Genomic DNA, 26,281 nt, shown 5'->3' on the forward strand with positions numbered 1-26,281 from the left:
TATATAACGATCTTTCTTAAATATCAAAATCTGTGGGTAACTGATGAAATTAAGCAAAATTAAAATTAGAGAAATTAGACTGTCGGTTTGGGCAACCAGCTGGTATTGGTAGTTTCGATTATAAATTTAATCCTAACTCAGGTATTTCTTTTTGATTCTAGAAATTTGACCTTTTTACTAATTTATTTCCTGATCTCTGATCTAAATAATTACAATCTGATACAGGATTATCACCTAAGAGAAAAAATGTGACCAAACTCCAAAGCAGACTTATTAGCCCTTTCTTCTCTGCCTCGCCTTCCACTGCCCTTTCATCCTCGCTCTTCCTGTCTTTTCCCCCGTTGGCTCTTCACGGGTTCTCGTAGCCACTCACACCCAGTGATTGAAGAGATACTCACGGAGAGACTGCTGTGCAGCAAGCGCCGGGTGCCAGATCCGTGCCACAGCACCTCTCGACGTGCTGGTCGCTCCCAGATCCGTCTCTCCTCCCCTCAGCCTTCTCCTTAGCTCCACATTCCTCTTTCTGACTCGCTAACATATTTCCAACGACCTTCTCTAGTCCTCCACCTTAATATCTACCTATCCCAAACCTAGCTCCTCACGATTTCCCACCTGCCCCCATCCTCCCAACCTAGAAACATGTTCTTTCTCTTATGCCTTCCTGTCCGGGTCACAGCATCACTGTATACCCAGTGGGCCCCTCTTTCCCGACCACATCCGGTTCCTCATTCGATTCCTAATTGATGCACTACATTTTCCTCTTACCCTATCCTTTTTTTTCCTAGTTCCTCTCTCCTTTTCCCTCTGCCAGAATTTTCTTAAGACTGGTCTGATCTGGGGGCACCTGGGTTGCTCAGTCGGTTGAGCGTCCAACTTTGGTTCAGGTCATGATCTCGCGGCTCATGAGTTGGCAAGATCAAGCACCACATTGGGCTTGCTGCTGCCGGCACAGAGCCGGCTTTGGATCCTCTGTCTCACACTCTCTCTACCCCTCCCGTGCTCACGCGCTGTCTCTCTCAAAAATAAATATACATTAGGGGCGCCTGGGTGGCGCAGTCGGTTAAGCGTCCGACTTCAGCCAGGTCACGATCTCGCGGTCCGTGAGTTTGAGCCCCGCATCGGGCTCTGGGCTGATGGCTCGGAGCCTGGAGCCTGTTTCCGATTCTGTGTCTCCCTCTCTCTCTGCCCCTCCCCCGTTCATGCTCTGTCTCTCTCTGTCCCAAAAATAAATAAACGTTAAAAAAAAATTTTTTTTAATAAATAAATAAATAAATATACATTAAAAAAAAAAAAAAGAGGGGCACCTGGGTGGCTCAGTCATTTGGGCGTCCAACTCGGATTCGGCTCAGGTCACAATCTCACATTTCATGAGTTCAAGCCTCACGTCAGGCTTTGCGCTGACAGCACAGAGCCTGCTTGGCTCTTTGGATTCTCTCTCTCCCTGTCTCTCTGCCCCTCCCCTGCTCACGCTCTCTCTCTCTCAAAATAAATAACTTAAAAAAAAAAAAAAAGCCTGGTCTGATCTGACCATTCTCCTATTTAGAAACTTCAGAAGACTCTCTGTTGGGTGTCAACTTAAATCCAGATTTCTTAGCACAACAAAAAGACAGTCTGTATGGCCTGGCCATAGCTACCTTTTTGCTTCACCTGCAAACCCTGTCCTCCCCGGTGCTCCCCACCCCCTCACTTCCATTGGCAGAGTGACACAGGACTGCCTGCTGCTCTCCTGGGTCTCCCTCACATGTTTGCCGGACTCATCTTTCCTCTTAGGATGGCCTTTTGTTTCTGGCCAACTTCTGCTCATCCTTTACAGCTCAACTCAAATACCACCTTGATTCTGTGCCTGGTTCTGATGTATCATACCCTGAACAGCAATGGCTGTCTATTCTTCTGGGTTTCCGTGGCACCTTATGCACATTTCTGTTGTGCTGTTAATTGCACTCTACAGTAGCTGCTTGCTGTCAATCCGTCTCTCTTTTCTCCCAGCTTCACTGGCAGGTGTGTGTCTCATCTTTGTGCTCTGACACAGGGTCTAGGACATAATCAGCTCTCAGTAAACATTTTTAAGTACATTTGTGCTTAAAATATTTAATTCCATGAGGTAGGCAAGACATACGTTACCCTTATCTTACAAATAGGCAAATCTTGTCTCAGAAAATTTTGCCCATTCATAAACGCAGCAAGGACAAATTTTAATCCACTAGATAAACGCGGGATAGTTTAAGGGTAAGTCAGAGGACTTACAAGTAACGTCACTGTGATTTTTGCCACAATAATTGCTCTGGAATATTTGCAAATGCAATTGCTATGTGAAAAAAAAGTCTGGGGCCCCTGGGTGCCTCAGTCGGTTAAGCGTCCTTCTCTTGACTTCGGCTCAGGTCATGATCTCATAGTTCATTGGTTGGAGCCCCGCATCGGGCTGTCAGCGCAGAGCCTGCTTCAGATCCTGTCTCCCTCTTTCTCTGCCCCTCCCCTTCTTGTTCTCTCTCCCTTTCTCTCTCCCTGTCCCCCTCTCCCTCCCTCCTTCCCTCCCTTTCTCTTTCTCTCTCTCCCTCAAATATAAATTTTTTAAAAAAGTCTACATATATTATTGTATTCTTTTATTACTGTTTTAATACTGAGAAAAATGTTGAATGTTACATGAAAGTCAGGAAGGTAATTTTATAGTTTTATAACTTGGCGTTTCTTAACAAAAGAGATGTACCCTGTAGTATACAACAACATTAATTAGGTGATGTTCCAGACTAATCTGACTTTCTGTTTTAATAAGGTTAAGAGGCATGGTACCACACATAAAAGTATAAAATTCCTGCGTATATATTATGTATTAGTAGGTATACTCTATTCTCCAAAATAAATACAAGACAAAAGATGTGCTAACATCCTGGTTAATAGATGTATGAATTTTTTAAATGTATGTAATACCTTAATTTTCTACAACACTTTCCAACTAATTTCTTTTTTTGGAACAGTGCAAATGTTAAATCCTCTTGAAGTGTGTTTTTTAAAAGTAGGAATTCTGTAGCTTTAGTACGGTCTACGTAAGACAGTTTTGTGTGGCCAGACGGTATATACCAGGTATATACCCGGTGAGGGACCACATGTGTGAGGGTCCTGTCCTGCTACTCAGGTCAACAGCCATCTTGTGTTTACCTTGACCCAGATCAGAAATGAGGAGAGTGCTGAGTTCTGTCAGTTGACCGAGGACGTGTGTGTGCTGAAGGCCTGCTATGTAAGGGCCTAGTGTTTTGAGAGGGGACAGAGGTGACCAACCCGGCACACGTTTCTGGGATTCCAAGAGGAAGCAACAGGGATTTCCTCACGTGGCACAGTATCGCCTTTAACAATACTCTCTCCTATCTTCTTTGAAAATTTATGTAACCATTCTGTGTCCAATTCTTAGGAATCCTTTGAATATTTAACATCACAATTGTCACTCTGGGAATATAAAAACAAAAGTTCGTTCATTTTAAGACTTCTAGCATGTGTTCGAATAGACTCATATTAGAAACACCAATTTAAAAACATTTAGCTTTGGGTCTGCCCAAACCTGAAGAAAACATTTTCTGTGACTTTTGAAGCATATGTGAGTTATATACTGAATAAGTGTTTTATAATTATTTCATACCAGCAATGTGAATATTGGACAGCAGTTTATTCACTATCTTTTTATTTAAAACTGATCCGCATTTATCTCAATCACATTAGCATTCAGTGTTTCAGTACCCATGAATCATCTTTAAATATGACTAATTATTTTTAAATGTTGATGAAAAATGTTATGGCTCGAATTACATCGTTAACTAGATTTTTTAGTGTTATCATTACTGAGCTTAAAAGCCTCGCTCAGAATACTAATACACTATTATCCTGTCATCAACCAAAAACCCGTGGTAATTATGTTTGAAAATAATTGGAAGTTTGTGACGTCCCAGGATTTTGGGCAAACATAATTTCAAAATATGCTGTAAGACTGACCGCTTGAACATGTGAAAAAAGGATGTATCAGTTATGTATAGCTCAATTGGATATTTTATAGTTACTTCATCCTGAAAATATGTGGTCTGCTGAAGCAGATGAGAGGTGGGTGGGCATGTGCACACACAGGCATGGGTGTGGTCAGCTCTTCATTATCTGTAGCAAGAGAAGGAAGAAGCACTTCAACATCAATAGGTGAGACTTACGGAAAATTGATTCTTTGAATCTGAATAAGTCCCTGAGTTGAATAGAAGGGGAAAAAAACCTCCTAAAACCAGTACATACATTTAACAAAGGTTGCTGTTACAATGACCTCATCATTTTAAGATTGGGAAACACCTAAAGGCTTAAATGTTTATTCTCTATTTGTATTCTATAGACCTTCCTTTTTAAAGGTAATTTTGATCATCTACAGTTGACGTTGGTGAAAATAAAAGCTTCAGTAATCACAAAAATCTGAAATTATTACTACTGCCTAAATTACAGTAGTAAAAAGTCTTGAGCATTTATGTTGATTCTTACTCTTCTTGGGGAAGGTTGTTCTGTGTGCACATGTGCTTGTTGGTATATAATCCTCCACAAAAAGAATTCCAAAAACTATTGCTTGTGTCACAAGGATTACCAATATGTAGATATTGAAAAGCTCCTTTAATTCATCTGTGTCAGTTAGCTTATCCCCAGATGGCATTTAAGTAGCTTTTAGTGACTGAAAATGGGCACTATATGCTGCGGCTATGTTTAGGGATAAAGACAGACAGCGCACTTGAGGCACTATATCTTATAATCAAACTTAAGGTAGCTCGCTTTATTACATTTATCCTTAAATCTATTTTCCATTTAGATGTTCAAATGATACCAAATCTACTTGTCTTTCGCCCTGAATGTATATTCTTTTCAATTAGATAGCGATGGAAAACTCAATTCGTCGGATGGTTCCAATACCCCTTGGCTTGGAAACTGCCACAGCGGGTTGACTCTATATCATAGCGTCGGCATAATGTGAATAACAAGTATTGCCTCAGCCCTCCATCAAGAAAAGAAATTATAGAGATAAACAACCCGTTTTCAACCCTCAAATCTCGGTTCAAAATCATTATAGAATCGCCAAAGGGCAGCATCTAGGCTTACGTGCTTACACTGTAGGAGATAGTACAGCCAATAAGAAACGGGTCCCTCTTTAATACTAGAGAGCTTTAGGAATCCTTTCACCATCTACTTTGCTTTTGGTCGATACTTTAGTTTCTATATTTTGTGCCCCACGCGAGAAAAAGCCAGGGTCCTAATTTTATAATGATTCTTTCCTCAAGTGGTGCTTATTTATGGTACCCGTAGGTAGATGTTGCCTCTTTGGAGCACAGATGAGCTAATGGGACCCAGGCCCAGGGAGGGAGGCTGCCAAGGAGAAAGGCAGGACCACCGTCCTCTGTGGCCCAGGTGGCCCAGGGGGGCCACACAGGCGATCCTCCACGTTCTCTGCCAGGAGAGAACGGTGGCAGCTTCTAATCTTTCAACCTCTGTTCTAAGGTCAAGGAAGAGTTCCTCTTCGCCCACCACTGCTGTGGGGGCCAGGGGACCGCTGGGGTGAGTGAGCTCCCCTGGGAGACCTGGCCCTTTCTCCCAGGCAGCACGGCCATCCACTGTCCTCACAGAGCTGGCGGGGTGGGGGAGATTGCACCAGGATGGGAAGGGAGAATGGACCAATCCGGGAACCTTCTTCCAGACCCCCTATACGTGGAAGTCACCGGGCTCCAGAGTCTAGGGATCTAGGAGGCCCTGGTTGCTGAGGGAGACAATGGGGCAGACACTTCCCCAGCAAGGCCCAGCTCCACGTGGCCGCGGCTCTCAGGCAGCCTGCTGTGACCCCCTGGGCTGCAGCTGTGACCACCATCTAGCACTCAAAGTCTGCGTTATTGGGCAGGGAAGAGTCATTTAGAAACTCTGGTGCAGAGGCGCCTGGGTGGCTCAGTCAGTTAAGCGTCCGACTCTTGGTTTCAGCTCAGGTCATGATCTCACTTTTTATGGGTTCCAGCCCCACACTGGGCTCTGCCCTGATAGCGTGGAGCCTACTTGGCAATTGTCTCTCTCTCTCTCAATCTCTCTCTGCTCCTCCCCTGCTCACTCGCTCGCTCTCTCAAAATAAACAAACTTAAAAAATATATATTGGTGTATAATGTACCTACATGCCAACTACATGAAAATCGGGTATATAGAAATTGAAGCTTGGCAGCTTATAGTTTTTGTTTTTTGTTTTTTGTTTTTACCTGGCGCTCTGTGAGACAACAGTTTCCAGAGCCAGGCTGCCTGGATTCTCATCAAAATAAATTACTCCAATTCTCGGCACCTCAGTTTCTTGATCTCTAAGGTAGGGTCTAACGTAGTGTTCTTACCTCGTAGGGTTAATCTGTAAGGATTAAGAAGTTTATATAAAAGTGCTGAGGGGCGCCTGGGTGGCTCAGTCGGTTGAGCGTCTGACTTCGGCTTAGGTCAGCATCTTGCAGTTTGTGAGTTCGAGCCCCGCATCAGTCTCTGTGCTGACCACTCAGAGCCTGGAGCCTGTTTCAGATTCTGTGTCTCCCTCTCTCTCTGACCCTCCCCGGTTCAGGCTCTGTCTCTCTCTGTCTCTCAAAAATGAATAGTCATTAAAAAAACAAAAACCCAACTTACAGCATTCCCCGGCACAGAACAGGTGCTATGAAAGTTTCTCCTTATGGGGCGCCTGGGTGGCCCAGTCGGTTAAGCGTCCGACTTCAGCCAGGTCACAATCTTGCGGTCTGTGAGTTCGAGCCCCGCGTCAGGCTCTGGGCTGATGGCTCGAAGCCTGGAGCCTGTTTCCGATTCTGTGTCTCCCTCTCTCTCTGCCCCTCCCCCGTTCATGCTCTGTCTCTCTCTGTCCCAAAAATAAATAAACGTTGAAAAAAAATTTTTTAGAAAAAAAAGAAAGTTTCTCCTTATGCTTTTTGGATTCCCTGCGGGACGTAGCTCGCCAGTGCACTCTATAGACCTTTTAGTGTATGATTTTAGAATGTATTTGAAGGATGACAAAAGCTGCTTGTTGCAGTTGGCCTTTGATAAATGCAATTTTTTTGTTTGTTTGTTTCCAAGTATGAAGTTCTGGGATCCGTTTTTTTTATCCGTGACCACCGTGATAAGCCAGAAACTGTGTTCTTCAAGCGCCCAAGTGATGGCTGTGTCAATAATTGTGAGGTTGCAAAAAAGTAGACGGCAAGGAATAGAATGGGCTCATTGGTCCATAATTTGTACATTTGTAAATGAGAATAAAGAGCCAGAACGCAAAATTAGTACGAACGATTTTTGGAAAGGGGGGCAGGGGCAAAGGATTGAAAACAAGGACTGACGATCTGCGGTTTCGTCAGCGGAGGCCTCTCTGGGCCTTACAGCCCAGCCCAGGCTCCCTGCTGGGGACAGGTGTCCACACACACGCCGCTTTCCTAGGGACACGGGGAACTTGGCGTGTCAGCCATCCGCACACCAGCGGCTTCACCACAGCTTTCCCGAGGCACAGCTGCAGTGTTCTGGTAAAATCATCGCAGTGCAGGCCTTCCCGCACGCCGTTCCGAGAAACCCTAACGGCACACGGTTGCTGCTTCCAACTCAGTCGGCTTGAAATTCCACGTTCTGAGACGTGGTTAGCTAAGGTGGCCCTTAATTTTTTTTTTATATGAAATTTATTGACAAATTGGTTTCCATACAACACCCAGTGCTCATCCCAAAAGGTGCCCTCCTCAATACCCATCACCCACCCTCTCCTCCCTCCCACCCCCCATCAACCGTCAGTTTGTTCTCAGTTTTTAACAGTCTCTTATGCTTTGGCTCTCTCGAACTCTAACCTCTTTTTTTTTTTTTTTCCTTCCCCTCCCCCATGGGTTCCTGTTAAGTTTCTCAGGATCCACATAAGAGTGAAACCATATGGTATCTGTCTTTCTCTGTATGGCTTATTTCACTTAGCATCACACTCTCCAGTTCCATCCACGTTGCTACAAAGGGCCATATTTCGTTCTTTCTCATTGCCATGTAGTATTCCATTGTGTATATAAACCACAATTTCTTTATCCATTCATCAGTTGATGGACATTTAGGCTCTTTCCATAATTTGGCTATTGTTGAGAGTGCTGCTATGAACATTGGGGTACAAGTGGCCCTATGCATCAGTGCTCCTGTATCCCTTGGATAAATTCCTAGCAGTGCTATTGCTGGGTCATAGGGTAGGTCTATTTTTAATTTTCTGAGGAACCTCCACACTGCTTTCCAGAGCGGCTGCACCAATTTGCATTCCCACCAACAGTGCAAGAGGGTTCCCGTTTCTCCACATCCTCTCCAGCATCTATAGTCTCCTGATTTGTTCATTTTGGTAAGGTGGCCCTTAATACCATCCAGCACTACGATGGCGTGATTGGAAAGCTTGGAGGGAGTTTAAGGAAAAGCCCCAGACATGATTAAAAAGTTGGAAAATGAGACTTGAAATCTTATAGTCACTGAGGTTTGTTTCGTTGGTTGGGTTGTTGTTTTGTTTTTTTTTTTTACATCCCGAAAAGAGAGAATAAGTAACAAAGGAGCAAGTTGCTGTAACAGCCCTCAAGTCTATAAAAGGTTATCCTGCCGATAGACGGCTGTCTGGTCTCCGCCTCTGTGAGGCCACAGCAAGAGGGAGCAGGCTCACACTGTAGCATTTTGGATTTAGATTTGATATAAGGAGAAATTTCCTGACAAAACACATTGTTAAACACAGAAAAGCGTCCTCAGGGGTTTAGAATCTTCTCTAGAGATACTTGCAAACCGAATAGATGTTCCTCTGTCTGGCCTGCTTTAAGCAGCCCTGTTCACATACAGAAAAGAAGGGGTGACCTTTCAGTGTTCTAGGCAACATCACCTGGCCTTAAGAGCCCACACACAAAAAGGCTGGAAAAGGCTTCGTTCGTAGCAGTAATTAAATTTTACTTGGGTCTTCTGCGTGGTCATAGATGAAACTTTTTGTTTAATGGCATACTCTGCCTGGATTGTTTGTTTCCTTGAGCATTTGAACCTTGAATATATAATAACATTTTCACAAATTGGTTGCTTCAGAGAAAAGAAAGAGGGAGTTTTTTCTCCAGTGTAATTAACTCTTAATTTCTTAACTCTTTTGAAATGGCTCTTTTTTGATGAGTCTTTGCCTTGCGTAACAAACCAAGCTGTCAGTCCCAGTGATGTCTTCGTCTTCTCTTGGCCTTGAGCTGTTACCTCCCTGCCAGTCAGCCATGAAATCAGTGGCCTTCAGTATTGGGATGTCAGAAAGGCCTGCACGTCAGACCCTGGCCCTCTGTCCTTATCTGCCCTTTTCTGACTCTGGCACCGTCTGTAAGAGAAGTCAACTGTAGGGGCTGGTGCTTTGGATGCAGAGGTGAACGTGTCCTGAGCCGCCCTGGGCATTGCTTGTTATCCTTAAGAAGAACCAGCACCAGGAACGTGTAGGTATTTGTAAGCCTTTGGTATCACTCTCCTTTTCTTTTTGGGGCGGATCCTCACTTCCTAGGTACTCACTTCCCTGACTGTGTGGCTCACCTCCAGCCTGTTTTCCTGTCTCCACACACACGCTTCCTTCAGGGTCCCCTTAAACTGAGGATCTCCGCCATGTTGGTACCCCAACAAAGCATGTTCACCCTGTTCTCTACCAGAGCACATTCTAGGGGGAATCCCTCAGCCAAGAGCTTCATTGGATTTGTAGAAATTTCAGAGACCACGTGCAGCCAACTAGGGACATACTTCCAGCTCAGTAGACCTTTCAGGCACCCCCAAATCACAACTGTCTTTTTTTTAAGCTTCTTTATTTATTTTGAGAGAGACAGTGCACACACATGCATGCAAGCCGGGGAGGGGCAGAGAGAGAGAATACCAATATCCACTGAGTGTGGAGCCCTAGACGGGACTCAGTCTCACAAACCAGCATATCATGACCTGAGCTGAAATCAAGAGTCAGGCACTTAACGGACCGAGAGCCCCACAACTGCCTATCCGAATCTGAAGCTCACCGTGCGGTCCCACCAGAGGCCTACAGCCAATGCGGTCTCCTTCCCTCTCCGTCCCACAGGTCTTGGGTGAGGCTGTGACAGTGCTGTCCAGGTTCTTTTATTTTTCAGGTCATTTTAGGACATTTCCTATGAGGTGCATGGTCCGAACTTCATAACCTTTCCCTCGTAAACAAAACAAAAACCAAAAACCTTTCCCTTCTTACGGTGCTCATGATAACACAACTTCACCTACCTTAGGAAACCTTTCCTTCGCAATTTATGTCAAAAGTAGGAAAGTATTTTGTGTGGTTGGGTTTCCTCCCCCCCTTTAAAAAAGTGGTGAAACCTGCAAATAAATACAAAATGTTCTCTTTGGTCTTGTTCAGTCCCTCATGTGGGTGTGATAGAGTGCTACCTTTCGGCATCAGTTCTCAAACTTGTCGTTTGAAAGCCGAATATCCAAAACACTCCAGGAAGAGACAGACCCTGTAAAGCGCAATTTTAAAGAAAGTATCCTAGACAGTCCTAGCTTCTGTTGATGCTGACCTAATCATTTGTGAAATGTGTGCCTCTTCTCCTCTGTGCAGGACGGTTAATTCTGTTTCTTCGAGGAGTACGCTGTGACTGCCTGTTAAAACTGCTAGGCCAGTGCACATACTCCTCATTATTATCAATCCTGCCTCTCAGTTCCTTTTCTTCGGTAAGAAAGACGGAAGGATGTTTACCAATTCAGCACTGTCTCCTGCCAGGGGTTATTGTTTGATTTCTTTTATTGTTCGTAGCACTTCTTGAATTAGATTAATTTCTTTATATTCCATTTCTGTCTTTTCAAGACAGCAATTTCTTTTGACTAAAGAATAGAACAAGACACGATACCCATTCGCATGTAAAAAGTAGACCAAGCCTCCTTTTGTTTTGAAACCTGTTGTTTGGGGAAGCATTCTGTACAGTTTAGCATTTAAGATCCCAGCCACTGGGTGGGCCCCATCCCAAGCCCTCACTGGCTCTGTGTGATCCCCAAACAGCTACATCTCCCTTGCCGGAAGGAAGCGAGGTTAAAGTCCATTCAGCTGTTGCCTGCACAGATCTGAGAAGTTCAGAGATTCTGAACAAAAGACAATGGCATCATTTCCATGACACCGAGGTTCTGAAGCACCTCTTAGGCTGAGGTTGTAATGAACTCACTTCCCTCCTTCCCTGAGGACCCCGAGTGGCACTTGCTTTCTTGCTCCACCACGGGTCTCCAAGCGGACGCTGCAGGCAGCACTCCGTGGTTTCTTCTGGGTTCCTGTAAGATGCCCTGCGGGGCAGCCAACAGTGTCTTACCATGTTATGTGTGTGTGTGTGTGTGTGTGTGTGTGTGTTCTAATCTACAGTGTAGTCCCCCTTTGCCCAGACTAAGGAAACTAACAAATGAAGCTTAGTATCCAGGGCGGCCTCAACAACAATACATGGAAACAGAACAGTGCCAGAAAAAGTACTGATCCCCACCCCCCCCACCCCGTGCACCCAGCAGGAGCATGCGTTCAGCTCAGGACTTCCTGGCAGTAAAGCAAGGACATGTTACAATTATGTAATTATTGTTACATGAGAAAGGAAAGCAACAACATTTATCTGGAAAGACAAACATTTTACTGGCAGAACAGTCCAAGATGACATTTAATTCACAGGATCTTCTGTTAGAGACACTGGATAACATAATGAAGGATGTCCTCAGCTGACACAGAAGTAATCTTGGGGTGGATGTTTTAAATAGCAGCCCTCTGTAAAAGTAGAAGTTATGTGAAAACGTTTTCGTGAACACTTTTCTGAAGGAGCCTGTGTGTCTGGCTTTCTGCCTTTACCGCAGGGCGAACCTCATCTCACAGAGAGGTACATTAATGTGACCACTGGGTTGGGACCTCCTTCGGACCTGCCGGTTTATGGCCACTTCACTGTTGCCAACTCACTGGTCGCTGATTAAGAAGAGATGCTAATCTGAAGGAGGCAGGGTTGGCATTCTGTGTTGAGCGTTAGGGGCCCAAACGTCAGGAGGAGGGTCATGCACTTCTAGAGGGCTCTGCGGGCCCTGAAGGAAGGGCCAGCTTTTCTTAGAGGAGCCTTTAGTCTACTCACACTTTTAGATGCATACCAGGACCCCGGAAGCATGGAAGTAACTGTTTTGGCCTTTTGGATTTGTTTTCCCAGTAGAGTTGCCGCATAATGTTACGTGTCCAGGCGTACAACATCATGATTCCACAGATGTATACATTATGCCGTGCTCACCACAAGCATAACTGCCACCGGTCACCACACACCACTATCACAGCATCATCGACTATACTCCTTGTGCTGTGCGCTTCATTCCTGTGACATATCTATTCCGTAGCTGGAAGCCTGGATCTCCCACCCCCCACTTCACGCATTTTGCCCATCCCTCCACCCCCTGCCTGCTGGCAGCCGTCAGTTTGTTCTCTGTGTTTACAGATCTGATGCTGCTGCTTTTTTGTTTGGTCATATTTTTTTTTGATTCCACGTGTGAGTGAAATCACACAGTATTTGTCTTTTTCAGTCTAACTCATTTCACTTAGCATAATGCCCTCTAGGTCCATCTATGTTGTCACAAATGACACATTCTCATCTTTTTTTTTTTTTTGATGACTGTGTAATATTCGTGTGTGTGTGTGTGTGTGTGTGTGTGTGTGTGTATACCACATTCTCCTTATCCATTTATTGATGGATTCTTAGGTTGCTTTCTATACCTTAGCTATTGCAAATAATGCTGCAGTAAACATAGGGGTGCATATATCTTTTTGCATTGGTATTTTAATTTAGGTAAATGCCCAGTAGGAGAATTATTGAATCATATAGTATTTCTGTTTCTAATTTTTTGAGGAGTATGGAGATACTGGTTTCCATAATGGCTGTGCCAATTTCCATTTCCCACCACACTGTAGCAAAGGTTCCTTTTTCCCCACATCCTCACCAATACTTTTTGTTTCTTGTGGAAGAAACTATTTCGAATCAAGTATTCTTAAAATTTTTTTAATGTCTTATTTATTTGAGAGAAAGACAGAGAGAGACCATGAGCGGGATCGGGGCAGAGAGAGAGGGTGACACGGAATCCAAAGCAGGATCTAGGCTCCGTGCTGTCATTACAGAGCCCAACGCAGGGCTCAGACTCACGAACCGCGAGATCGTGACCTGAGCTGAAGTCGGACGCTTAACTAACTGGGCCACCCAGGCATCCCCTTGAATCAAGTTTTGTTAATGGGAGGGTAGCACTCAATTCCATGAGACACCAGGCAGGAAATAAGGGAGCCAGGCAGTGGGCATTAGCAGCACAGGAGGAATTGAACAGGTAAAAGGGAGGACAAGTGTCCAGGCTGAAGGGCCACCTCTGCTCATCCCTGTCTCTGGTGGCCATATGCACACAAAGGCCCAGGATCACCAGAGCTTTCAGTCTTTCAAGAGAGGCCAGAAATCTTGATTTTATGTGATATCTGATGAGTTAGAATATGAGCTCAGAAAACTTTTTTTAAACATTTTTCAGGGGCGCCTGGGTGGCTCAGTCGGTTGGGCGTCCAACTTCGGCTCAGGTCATGATCTCGCGGTCCGTGAGTTCGAGCCCCGCGTCGGGCTCTGTGCTGACAGCTCAGAGCCTGAAGCCTGCTTCAGATTCTGTGTCTCCCTCTCTCTCTGACCCTCCCCCGTTCATGCTCTGGCTCTCTCTGTCTCAAAAATAAATAAACATTAAAAAAAAAATTTTTTTTTAAAAACATTTTTCAGCCCAAGCCAAACACATCTCCAATCTGGTTTCAGATTAGGCTGAACCTAAGGGTCTTCAGTTTGCAACCTCTGTCTTAAAGCAAGGCCTTTTACTATCTTAACCGTGACATAGCTTTAAATTGGCCCCACAGAATTTCAGGTTTTTAGCAGAACTGAATCTTGATTTTAAAAACCAATTAAAGATGCTTTCCAGTGATCTCAGTAAATTGACCTAGTCAGTGAGAACGGTCATTTTTTCCCTTTTAATTGGTTAACTTTTTACCCTCTTCCGCAATAATTTTCATTTTAGGGTAGGTGGCAGGATAATTATTCAGCAGGCTCACCTTGTTGCTCAATTAGCACCACATTAGGAGCCTAGCACCATGGATAGTTGCCATATCTGTTTAATAAAATGTTTAATGAAATGAAATCTGTTTCTAGGCTACCTTAGCATGCTAACTGATACTGATTCTGGGATATATGGTAAGGGCCTCCCCCCCTCCCGGTTAAATTGTATACTCAAGTAATCCAGTTTTGTGATTATATTTGTCTTATCATTTTTTCCCAGCTTATTGACATATAATTGACATATGACATTGTAGATGTCACAGGTGCCCATGTGATGGTTTGATACACTTATACGTTGGAAAGTGATTACCACCATAGCATTGGCCAACACTTCCGTCTTGTCACGTAATTACCATTTCTTTTTTGTTGATGAGAACGTTTAAGATCTACTCCCTTAGCACCTTTCAAACGTCTGTCATCTTTAAGTAAGGAGGAGTAACACAAACATTAATATTACTTATTGGATCCTTATTATATGCCATCATTGCACAGAATGCTACATATATAGTAACTCATTGAATCTTCACAGAGCTCTTTGAGGCAGGTATTATCAACATCATCATCATCATTCCTGCTTTCTAGACATGGTACCCTGAGGTTAAGTAACTCACATCATGTGCCCTAGGTCCTTCAGTGTGTAAGTAGTAGAACCCAAAGGCAAGCCAGACAGCCTGACTCAGAGCAGTGTTCTCTGCCAGCCTGAAGCCCAGGGCTTTGCAGTGTAACATGTTTTCTCTGAGTGTTGAAAACCGGGCATTATTTTGGATCCCACAGTGCCCTGAAAGTCTAGTGACAGAAAAGAACAAAATCCAAAGAGCACTGAGAAATGGGCTTGTATCCCCACTCCTCCCTCCTTCCCTCCTTTTAGTCACTCACCTATGAACTATAAGAAGATTCTTACTGAAATTTACCACACATATGGGGCTGAGCTACATAATGCGCCTGATGTTCCCACTGAGACTCAAGGCTCACAATTGTTCATTAAAAAAGAGGCGGTGCCCGGGTGTCTCCGTTGGTTAAGTGTCCAACTCTTGATTTTGGCCCAGGTCATGAGCTCAGGGTCATGAGATCAAGTCCCACACCGGGCTCCAAAATGAGCGTGGAGCCTGCTTGGGATCCTCTCTCTCCCTTTCTGCCCCTCCCCCCCTCAAAATAAATAAAATAAAAACATTAAAAAAAATAGATGGAGATAAACCTTCCTGGTAGTGTCTCCATTGAAGGGAACATATTTCCCCATTCCTTTCCAGACAGAGGGAGACCAACCCACAGCTTGTAAGCAGACTGAATATTGGTTAATGTGGTCGAGGTATGATCTTCCATAGTTGAGTAAAAGGACATTAATACAATATTATGCTAATTTGCTTAGTATGCCAGTGTTTTTAATGACAATATCATTAAAGTTGAGTATCATTTTTTATTAGTAAAGACCTTTCATCATAGATGTAGTCTAAAACACAACTCCCTTTTTTTTCAGTTCATGGTTAAATCAATGATAGCTATTTGGCAAAGGCTCAAAATGATCCCAGTTAACTTGTCTGTAATAGTATTTGATTTCTGTATGTGTTCAAACCTCCCAACAGGTACGTGTATGTATGTTTACTAATTGTAGCCAAGTGCATTTAAGCCCAGTGTTATTGGTGGGAAATGAAGCGTAAAACATGAAAAATGTATAATTATTAAGGGTTGAAATTATAGTTTTTAACTCCTTCCAGAAGAGGGATATTACGATGCAGCTTTGATTGTTTTTCATTTCAGATGAGTGAGGTTCCTAATTAAGTAAAATTCTTCCCTCTAATGGACATAAGTAAATTAACATATTGGTTCGCCTGTTAATATATGCTTTTCCATTGGACTCACGCTGTCCTCCCAATGCAGAGACAGGTAGCTTCTTCAGAACAAGATTAAAGAAAGCCCTTGGATATATCAGTGGGAGAACTTTCGTTGCTTTTCCTATTTTTCTCACCTAATTTTATAAATAAGGATCATAACAGTATCTAATCTCCATGGCATAACTTGTTCAACATTGAATGCATTTGCATGTGTATGTGTAACAGTTCTGTGGAATGCAGACCGTTAATGACCCTGACTTTTATTTTAGACGATCCATGGACACAAGGGACCAATCACTGCAGTGGCCTTTGCTCCTGATGGACGATATCTTGCCACCTACTCAAATACGGACAGCCACATTTCTTTCTGGCAGGTACGTGTAGATGCTACAGGGTCCTAGGGTATACTGTATGTTTGCTTTTGCTACGAAAGGCTTCCTGTTCTGCCCGCCCTCCCCGCTTCTTTCAACAAATATCACATATTATTGCTGACTGCTTATGTGCTACATGCCAGCATGCAGGGTGCGCTGAGAATACAGTTAGCAATCTGGAGGTGGGGGTGGGGTCTGCTCTCACAGGGCTTGCAGTCTGTAAATAAGCAAGCAGTTACAATACAGAGGGGAGCCTGAGAATAAGGTTGTGGGACAGATTCACAGAGGAGGTGACATCCGAACTGAGACAGGGTCATGCTGAGTAAGGGCTGGATGGTAAGAGGAGGGCAGAGTGGGTATTTAGGGAGAGAAAGCAGGAGCAGCCTTTCAGTGGTAAGCCAGGGCACGGCATGCCTGGGGGCCCGGCCGGAAAGGCACGGGGCCAGGGAGGTGCTGCCCAAGGATGCGGGCAACCCCAGCAGGGCAGAGGCCAGGGAGAAGGCAGCAAGTAGTAGCTTCATATCCCGTTTATATTATCTCATCTGTTTGCATTCTGAATTTCCCACATAATGCTCTTCATTCCTGAACTATCAAAACATTTTCAAAACCCCGAGTGTCAGGGCACCTGGCTGGTTCAGTTAAGTGTCCAACTTTGGCTCAGGTCATGATTCCGTGTTAGCGTGTTCGAGCCCCGTGTCGGGCTGTCTGCTGTCAGCATAGTGCCCACTTTGGATCCTCTGTCCCCCTGTCTCTCTGCTCCTCTCCTGCTGGTTCTTTCTCTCTCTCTCTCCTCTCTGCCTCTCAAAAATGAAATAAGCATTAAAAAAGATTTTTAAACAAACAAAAAAACCAAAACCCCGAGATCATTGAGTGGCAGTTCATGAGGATGCCTATGTTTAACTGTGACTAAAATGCCTATTAACTTTGAGCGCCTAATTTTTACAGTAGAACTTGTTTTATCCTCAAAAATTAATCTCCATTCCATCTTTTTAATTACCTTACTCCTGATAATTGGTAAAAAAAAAAAATTTTAACATTACCAACTCCCTCCCCGACGAAAAGCCAATTTAAAATTTTGTTATTACCTTTACTCTCCTAAAATGCACGTATGTTTTATGAGATTCAGTTTATTGCCTTGAAAGCTAAAAAAAAAAAAAAAAAAATTAAAGTTTAAATAAGACTTCAGCACAACTTGACGATGGTTTTTAAAAAATCAATAGCTAATAAAATGCAAAACAGATACAATAAATTGCTTAATTCACAACATACTATTAAACCGTGACAACTTCCAAATCTGTCACAGACTTTTCCCTACTCTTCATTTGATTTCGTTTTCCAGTTTGTTTTCTCATTATCTTTTCTCCCAGAATATAGCTCCCGCATCTTAATTGGCTCCTATTAAACTCTCTTCCTCGGCGGCCTCCCCGGTGCCCGAATACCCCAGTGGCTACCGTGGGACCCGTGGTTAGTGCTGCCAGCAGCCCCACGGCGAGCCCCTTAGGCGTCCGTAGAGTGACCCTCGCACCAATGCTTCCTTAAAGGGTTTCCCCACCAAGCGTGTTTTCCACACGGTGGTCTCTGCACGCCACCTGTACTTTGACACACAGTTTCTGCTCTTCCCTGTGCCCTTGGAATCCCAGACGAGTGTTCACGTAAAGCTCCACATTCGTTCAAAACATCTCCTGGGCACCAAAGCGCCGGGTGCTGGCCAGTGCTTCAGGGGTACGGAGTCAGCCAGTCCCAAGTCCCTGCTTTCAAGGACCTTGTGTTTGTCCACGTTGTCTTCTTTGGAATACACAAACACAAGTCTTTTTGTTTTGTTCAACGTGACTTCCTCAGAACGTGAAATTTGTTATATAAAGGAACACCTCCTACCTTCGCCAGATTTGAAGCTGTTGCCGATATTTTCCTGAATTTCTGCATGACGAATGTTTTTTTCCCTTACCTAGCTACTCAAGGTTCTCTTTGGATGTGTTCATCCCTTCCTTGATTTTTTTTGTTTTTTCTACTTGTATCCACATTCCTGCCTAGTGCACTGAGGGATTTATGGTTAGCATCCTTTCTTACCTCAGAGCTGAAGCTCATTCATTACGGAGATGGTAGCTTTGCGAGATACCTCTTCTCATCCTCCACTTCCCCTCTTCGGGCTCCTGCTGCTGCCTCTGGGCTTTGCTGAGGACACTTGAACCCGTGCCTCTGCGTGTGGCGGTGCGCGCAGGGGGGCCACAGCGCACTTCCTTGGTGCACACGCTCATTGTGCTGTCCGCACACGTGGGTGTCCCACGCACAGAGCACGGGGACTGCTCAGGCAACACCCAGGTCTTTTTGCCTCTAAACCCAATGTCAGGATGGAAAATGCAACCCATGTCTTAAATTAATACCCAGTTTGGTCTTGAAATTTAAGCGGAAAGCACAGAAACATGTCCGCTTTTATCAAGAAAATACAATAAAACCTCTTCCAGAGTATTCGTATAGGGGGGTTGATTTGAATTAAAGGGAGTCCAGACAGCAATGGTGGATCTCCCACTGCTTTCCCAAAATAGGCTTTGCTGATTTATTTAGATACATATTGTTTAGTTCTAGTGATGTATGATGATACTTTTATATTATTCCAGTAAATGTACTGTAATATATTTTGAAAACTTAATGAAGTCTTATTAATACAGGACCTTACAAAAGCTATGAGCTATTAAAATCTTTGCTGAGAAATGAGTGTTAATGAGAAATATCGGTTGGATAATTACTCAAGTGAGACTTAGTAAAAGGTTTGTGTGCAGCATTACTTACACTGAGAATTGCATTAAAACACTTCCTGTGTTGATGAATTACATCTGTATGTGTTTCTATGTGTTCAGAAAATAATCTTCACGGGACTGGTTTGGTGAAGCATTCTTTCTAAAGGGAAGGGAAAAACCAATGTTGCATTTTTGTTATTTACAAACTCAGCTACTGAATGATGTCATCAAGCAGCCTTCTAAGCCCTTTGATTCTCCAGCTACATATTCCTCCAAGTTGAATATTTCGTGTCAGGGTATCTGTTCACATTTGAGCAAGGGGAATTGAGTAATGAAATCAAATACGGCCACGGTTCTCTCACCTAAATTTCACCACTATCCTACACCTAGTGAATATCCTCTTTCAGAAATGCTAAAAATAAATTAGATGGATAGTGGTTTCACTTATTTTTATGTATTCCGTCATAGAATGGAACACTATTCAGCCCTTTAAAAAGGGTGCTGTAGGGGCATCTGGGTGGCTCAGTCAGTTAAGCATCTGACTTAGGCTCTGGTCATGATGTCATTCGATCCCCACGTCTGGCTCTGGGCTGACAGCACAGAGCCTGGAGCCTGCTACCGATTCTGTGTCTCCCTTTGGATTCTCTGCCTCTCCCCCACTCACGTTCTCTCTGTCTCTCTCTGTCTCTCTCAAAAATAAATAAACATTAAAAAAAAATTTTTTTTAAAGGATGCTATAAATCTGTGGCCATCAGCATCAACGTTTTGTTGAATGAAAAAGGCAGATTGTGAAACTGCCTTTTAATTCGAGCCTATTTACGTAAAACTCCTTAAATCTGCCTCTTACATGTACATATATTTGGACGTCTAGAAAGAAGTTTACCAAAATGTTAGTGATTGTCTCTAGGAAGTAAGATTTGGGGGGATTTTTGCTTTCTCTCTTCTACTTCTCTTTATTATTTAAATGTTCCACAATGAGTATTTATTGTCCTTGTAATCAAGAAAAAATTCAGTGTTACCAAAAAATACTCTAATCCCAGGTAGTTTTTATTCATTTGAGGCTCAAACTGCCCTTTCCCATAGTTTGTAAGCCTGTCACTGGTCAAGAAAATACTAATATCCAATAACAAAACGGTTCATTGTCTCAGTGAGCGTTCTTTGGCTGAGCTTATTGGGAAGATGAATACTCACCCTTCCTACTTCAGGTTATCTGTCTTCAGAAGAGGTCACAGGGTAAGGATGGTCTGAGGAACAGCACGTTAGAGTGACCCTGAGGTCCTCGTCCTTCCAGGGGCACGCAGCTGTAACAGTGCTGCGCCGTGTGGAATTTCATTCAGCTGTTCTACCGCAGGAAGGCTGTGTGGCCCTTCCGAAGGCATTTATCCATCAGTTTATCAAATGGTTTATCAGTCATTCATGGGATGGCTCAGCTCAGAAGGAGATGCCAGGCGCAATGATGGACTTCTTGTTGAAGTTTTCCATTGGTAGCATTTCTGTAAGGTACTCTCTCCCTCTCTCTTTGGCCCTCAACCCAATTCTTCTATGTGGCTAAATTTTGAAGGAAAGAAGTAAAAATAAGGAAGTGTCTGAGCCTATTGGGCACCCTTAGCATTTTGAGCCACCAGCAGAACTCAGGCGTCACCCATATTTTCATAGAAAATCCATAAAGAATGAAAACTCCTTTGTAGCTATTTATCAATTGAGAAATGAGATTTTTTTTTTTTTTAAACACAGTATGCCTGTTGATACCAGTTAATTTTAACCACCAATTTTCTGGGTCATTTGGATCTGTTCTATTAAAGAACTCAATTATCATGTACTGTTACTTTCTGTACAAGCGAGAGCCATCAAATCACGCTCACCACCGTTATTCATATATAAAATATCTGGGAACCCTCAGAAAGCAACAAGACATTGATTTTTGTCTTGTATGGAGTTCTTGGGAAAAGGGAAGGAAGCAAGGGAAGAAGTTTTTGGAGAAGGACAGTAAGGTACTGTCTGACTTTAAATGTTAACTTTAACAGAAAGAGTTAATGATAACCATACATTTGGTTTTAAAATGTGACCTCGTACACTAGTGATTTTTTTTCACCTCTGTGTTGTGTTCGGCACTATTATTAATGCAGGAAAATCAGTAACATTAGTCATCTTAAAAGGGTTATTACTCAAGATGATTTAAATTGTGAAAATGTCAGTGGAGCCTGCATGCATCCTGCTAGAGATGCCATGATTTACGCCCTCTGACACCATCGTGCTGCTGAGAAGGGCCAGAAAAAAGAATGGCTTATATTTTGCACTGATCCAAATGCAGAGCATGATATCAGCAATAACACATCTTAAATGTCCTAGGATTTGCCAAGGTTTCGTGTGTCAAGCATTTGTGTCCATAATCTGCATGCTTCACACAAAAACCCCAGAATCTTCTGCGTTTAGACGATGGTTATACTGGAGAGAAGAGTTGGAAATGAAAATTAGTGCAAAGAAGACTAATATTTTTGAGACCTCTTTTCTTACGTGCTCTACGCTTTCCATGTGATTTGCAATAGCACAAAAGATGTGTATTAAAAAGACGTCAAGTAGTATGTAGAATCTACCGGATTCCTGTGACCCCGTTGCTCAGGCTCCCTGAGATACCCGCCATTTAGTATTCACACTTTGACCGGAATGCATGGTTTGTTCACGGGCCGTAATTTCCATGTTATTTTTCACCAATGTGGATGGATTAAGAGAACTTAACATTCAAATCCAATCCCCAAAAGCCACCCAAAAGCAAATCAGCTGATTAAAAACATATGGCCAATAAGGTGTTAAAAGTATTCTGCCTTCAGCGTGGCAGTGAAACAGTGAGCCACAGATACAGTGTTAAGATGCAATTGATTCTCAGTTTCCCCTTGGAAATGAACTAGAGATTTCCAGAGACTGAATACCGTAAGAAAGCAGGTGAGGAGGGAAGTGTGGGTACCTGCGGAGGGGGTAGGGGGTTCCGTTTTGAGCTTTGATCCAGGCATGTGCCCACTTTGCTGCTTTTCCTTGAACAAGCCGTGAGTCCCCAGTCGAGTCTGGGTGGACTTGTCCTTCCCGGCTGCGGGGAGCACCGTGGCGACGCGGGAAGGGCCCACCATCGCCAGAGACTGCCGGGCCTGTTCAGTTACCTTCGGGAATTTAGCCCCCTCCTCAAAGACTGATGGCCTTTCCTGCTGTCGGGTGCTCCCCACGGAGTGAAATTCCTGTGGGCGGATGCTTTCACGGTAACAGCATCGCAAGGGTTCCGGGTCCGCGAGAGGCGCCCGGCCCGGGCTGAGAACAGACTCTCAGCCAAGCCGGAGTCAGGAGCCGGCAGAGAGTGACCCGAGGCGTGAGTCACTCTACCCTGACGCGCGGCAGGGAAGGGAGAGGGTTCTGTAAGTGACGCGCGTGCTCTCGTGTCCCCGTGTCCCCCCAGATGAACACATCGCTGCTGGGAAGCATCGGCATGCTGAACTCGGCCCCTCAGCTGCGCTGCATCAAAACCTACCAGGTGCCGCCCGTGCAGCCCGCCTCGCCCGGCTCGCACAACGCCCTCCGCCTGGCCCGGCTCATCTGGACGTCCAACCGCAACGTCATCCTCATGGCCCACGACGGGAAGGAACATCGCTTCATGGTCTAGCGCTGGGGGCCGCTGCCCTGACCGCGCATCCGAGCCCTGTCCACTCTGGAGGCCGAGACTCCTCTGTCCTTACTCACCCGGATCGTTCCTCAGTGCCTGCCACGCCGGTGTCACCCCGGGGCGCGGCCGAGGCTGTGTCACCTCCACACAGTCCTCGGGGGGCGGACCCCCCGCCCGTGTCGTGTCCCCTGTGATCCAGAGGCATGCACACCCCGCCCTGCAGGAGCGGCCCTTGTGTGGACATTAGGTCGTTTTCCCCCCTGGGGGGTGGGGGGTGCCCGCGGTCCCTAGGAGCACCCCTGTGGCTTGGTGCACCAGAAGTCTCCACAGAAGCACTGTGATTGCATTCCCAGCCCAGATCAGCATGTTCCTAGAGCTAAACCCCACCTTGAAGTGCTGCTTGACCCTGGTCGTTTGACATTGGGTTTTGACGTAACGTGGCAGTCCTAATTAGCGAAGTTATTTCCCTTTGGATTTCCTAAAATACATTGTTTACCAAAAAGATTCTGTGTTTACATGGTTGGGTGTTTTGGGTTTTTTTTGCCCCATGATTGCTAGGAAGCTCTTCAATCCAGTTTCCTAGGGTTTAACCCCTTGCTTCTTGATTAACACCTAACAGATTTGAGATCATTGAGAAAATATATTTAAAAAAAGAAAATACAGAAAAAAAAAGTTTCCCAGACAGCCTTCTAAAATGCCCATATCCTGCTTAATAATATATTTAGTAGTTTAAAATAAAAATCATCACTATTTATGATCTAGTTAATATAATTATCCAGTCACTATAATCTCTTAAATGGACTTTTATAATAAAGAATCGAGTTTGGAAGCATAGCATATACCTAAATAAGAAGTCCCTTGTGTCTGTTACTAGAGGTCCTTTCAAGAAAGACCTTACCCCTTCCCTCCAGAAACCTTACAGACCCACAGTTCCCATGCCTACGACCTACGTCAGTTATCATGTAATAGTTACAATTCAGCCTTTGAACTGATCAATTAAAGGAAAACTAAGACAGCATTTCTTTTACACAAGTATCCTAGAAAAATGGTACCCAAGACACAAGCATTCAGGAGTATGTAGAAAATGTGAGGGCTCTCAAATAATTTGAGCAAACATTGCAATGAGAGTGTTCATTACACTTCCAAGTAAGCTTTAAGTGGGTTGCTCTCTTCTTATGTCAAATTATGCTGATTCTCAGTAATGGGAAGAAAAATCCACAAAATAATATTTTGTATGAATTGCTCCTAACAAATCTTGATCTGTACATAGCTGGGGATTTGGTTGTTTGGTTGGTTGTTGATTGGTTGGTTAGGTGGGCACAATGGTTTATTAAGTGCAAACACAGAAAATGATTTATTCACAGAAAAGATGCGAAGTTTACAGAGGAACCAAAATGATAATGGGAGCATTTAATTGGAAAAGCGTATATTGTCAGAGTTTATGTAACCTAGGGGGAAAAAAAAAGGATCACAGTCCAGGAACAGATACATCTGTTACTGAAACAGATTTTTAAAGAACATGTTAAGAAATTAAGACCACCGGAACGTCTCTTTCCTATTGATACGAAGTACGTTATTTCCATTGGTGGCAAACCTCTCCTGTTCGTTGGTTTTAGACTTTGGGTGTTCTTTCAAAAGTGAATTTATGCCACATGCATGTACATTGTATTTATAAAGATTATATATGTAGTTTCCAAGGAAGAAACAAAGAACTATATACAGCGTAGGCTCTATTTGTCTGGTGAATATGCTGTTGTGTTCGATATAGATAGAGAAACCTGAGGTAAACAAAAGGGGCACATGGTTTTTCCAGCGGGCTCCTGAGTCTTCTCGATACCCAGCACGTGTTTACTTGGTAAACTTAAATAGGGACTAATTTATTCTAGACTACAAAGTTGTTTTGGAATGATGAAGTAAAAGTATAGAGAGATTTGTAAAACAAAATGCACTGGGGAAAAGATGTGAGATGGTAGGCAGGCCACCAAATACACGATGGACCGCTCCGCAGAAATCTGGAACAAAGCAGAGCCGTGAGGGCCTGGGGTAAAAACAATCTGGGCAGTGAGCATGGGCCAGCCTGTCCCACATTCTGCCTGCAAGGACAGCCAACATCGTTGGCCAGTAGAACATCACTCTTACAAAACTTGGGTGGATGATGTTGGATGGCTCGACATCTCTAACTGCTGAGTGAATATTTGCATTCTTGTTAACACAGATCTCCCCTTGGCTATTTTGACAACTCTAGTCCCAGACTTCATCGCAGCTTAGACTTCTCAGCACCGAGGTAAACTTTGTATCGTCATCCCAGTGTATGCTTTTTAGTGTTGTATTGATTTCGGTGGCACTGTATTTGGACCCATCCTTGTACGTGTGGAGACATACGTGGCTTCACTGGTAGTTTAAAATGCAGTGATTGAACTGTGTACAGCGAGTGAATTAAAATGTCTGCCTCTCAAGACATTGCCACTTAATAGATCCTATATGTGCTGAACGCCCCTGTGTACATATGTGTGTTAAATAAAACTGAATTGTACTGAAGATTGTTTTTCTCATTAAAAACATTGTTCACTCTTCTTAAAACATTCTCAGTTGAAATCCATATACCCCTTCCCCCCCCACCCGCCTACTCGGGTACCAAATTAAGCCTTGTATTTCTATGTAATTATTCACTTCCCTGGAGAGCTAGCTTCAGGAAAGGCTAACTTGTCACAAAGGACAGTAGAACACTCCAGAAGGAAGAAAGACACTTCCAAAGTGTGAGGGAAACAACTCAACAGCACCCTCTGTGGTTTGGGCAAGGGAATTGCATGCATGTTCCTTTATCTTTACCTCAAGTTGCTCCTAAACGGACTGAATTGTACCGTATTCTATTCCGTCAGATTTTGATGACGTGGTTGACTGCCATGGATGGGGGGCGATGGACGGAGATGATTAAATTCATTTCCTTTAAGAGTCGGTTTGGAGTTGAATTTGAATCCCTGGGGTAATGGATGCAATTGGTTTTCAGAAAAAGCAACAGTAACAAAACAGGTCATCGTCGCTCAGAGAGGGTTATACGTACAAGTGGCGAATGTGCTTCTTTACCTTTTCACATAAGAATGTAGAACAGCTTAAACTGAACCAGTCATCAGGTAGCAGTATACTTTTCCTTCAGAAATAGATAGATAGACATGAAGGGAACTGACTGCCACATCTTCAGCCCTGTTCAGATGCCCAGTGTCCATCCCAGGAATTGCTTTAACGTCTCCTGGTGGCTTAAGTGTGTCCTTATAGGGAAAATAGGGGCAGTCCCGGTCCTGTATGATTGGTGATCACATAAACTGATCAAATGTGGAAAGGGCATGACATTAATAGGAAGGTAAAGCCAAGCAGTGCTGGATGAACTTTCACCTTTCACCCCTTCGGCTGACTGACAGAGCTGAGTGTTGAAGAAAATCAATACTTTGGAGCCAGGAGGGAAATATTTCCAACCTCTAACTAGAGAATGTATTTTGACAAGGCCAAGATAATCCAAGCTGCACAGGAGAAAGAGAAAAGAAGACTCATTTTTAAAGCTTGACACTTCAAGGTGTTTTTGTACAATGGTTTAGAGATCGTCAATACATACAAATACCAAAGGTCA

The 26,281-nt window shown here is 43.9% G+C and overlaps 1 protein-coding gene across 9 annotated transcripts in view; it reads left to right on the forward strand.

The window, feature by feature from the left end:
• WDR7 (WD repeat domain 7) overlaps nucleotides 1-25,197 on the forward strand; it is a 360,496-nt gene extending 335,299 nt beyond the window's left edge. For all 9 annotated transcript variants that reach the window (XM_043558949.1, XM_043558946.1, XM_043558954.1 and 6 more), the window contains 2 exons: nucleotides 16,177-16,281; nucleotides 22,456-25,197. In XM_043558949.1, coding sequence (XP_043414884.1) covers nucleotides 16,177-16,281; nucleotides 22,456-22,659 — 309 coding nt within the window. In that variant the 3' untranslated portion in view covers nucleotides 22,660-25,197. The remainder of the gene's footprint in view (nucleotides 1-16,176; nucleotides 16,282-22,455) is intronic.
• Nucleotides 25,198-26,281: the final 1,084 nt, after the last annotated feature.

Source organism: Prionailurus bengalensis, chromosome D3 (assembly GCF_016509475.1).
Source record: "Prionailurus bengalensis isolate Pbe53 chromosome D3, Fcat_Pben_1.1_paternal_pri, whole genome shotgun sequence".
Lineage (NCBI taxonomy): Eukaryota > Metazoa > Chordata > Mammalia > Carnivora > Felidae > Prionailurus > Prionailurus bengalensis.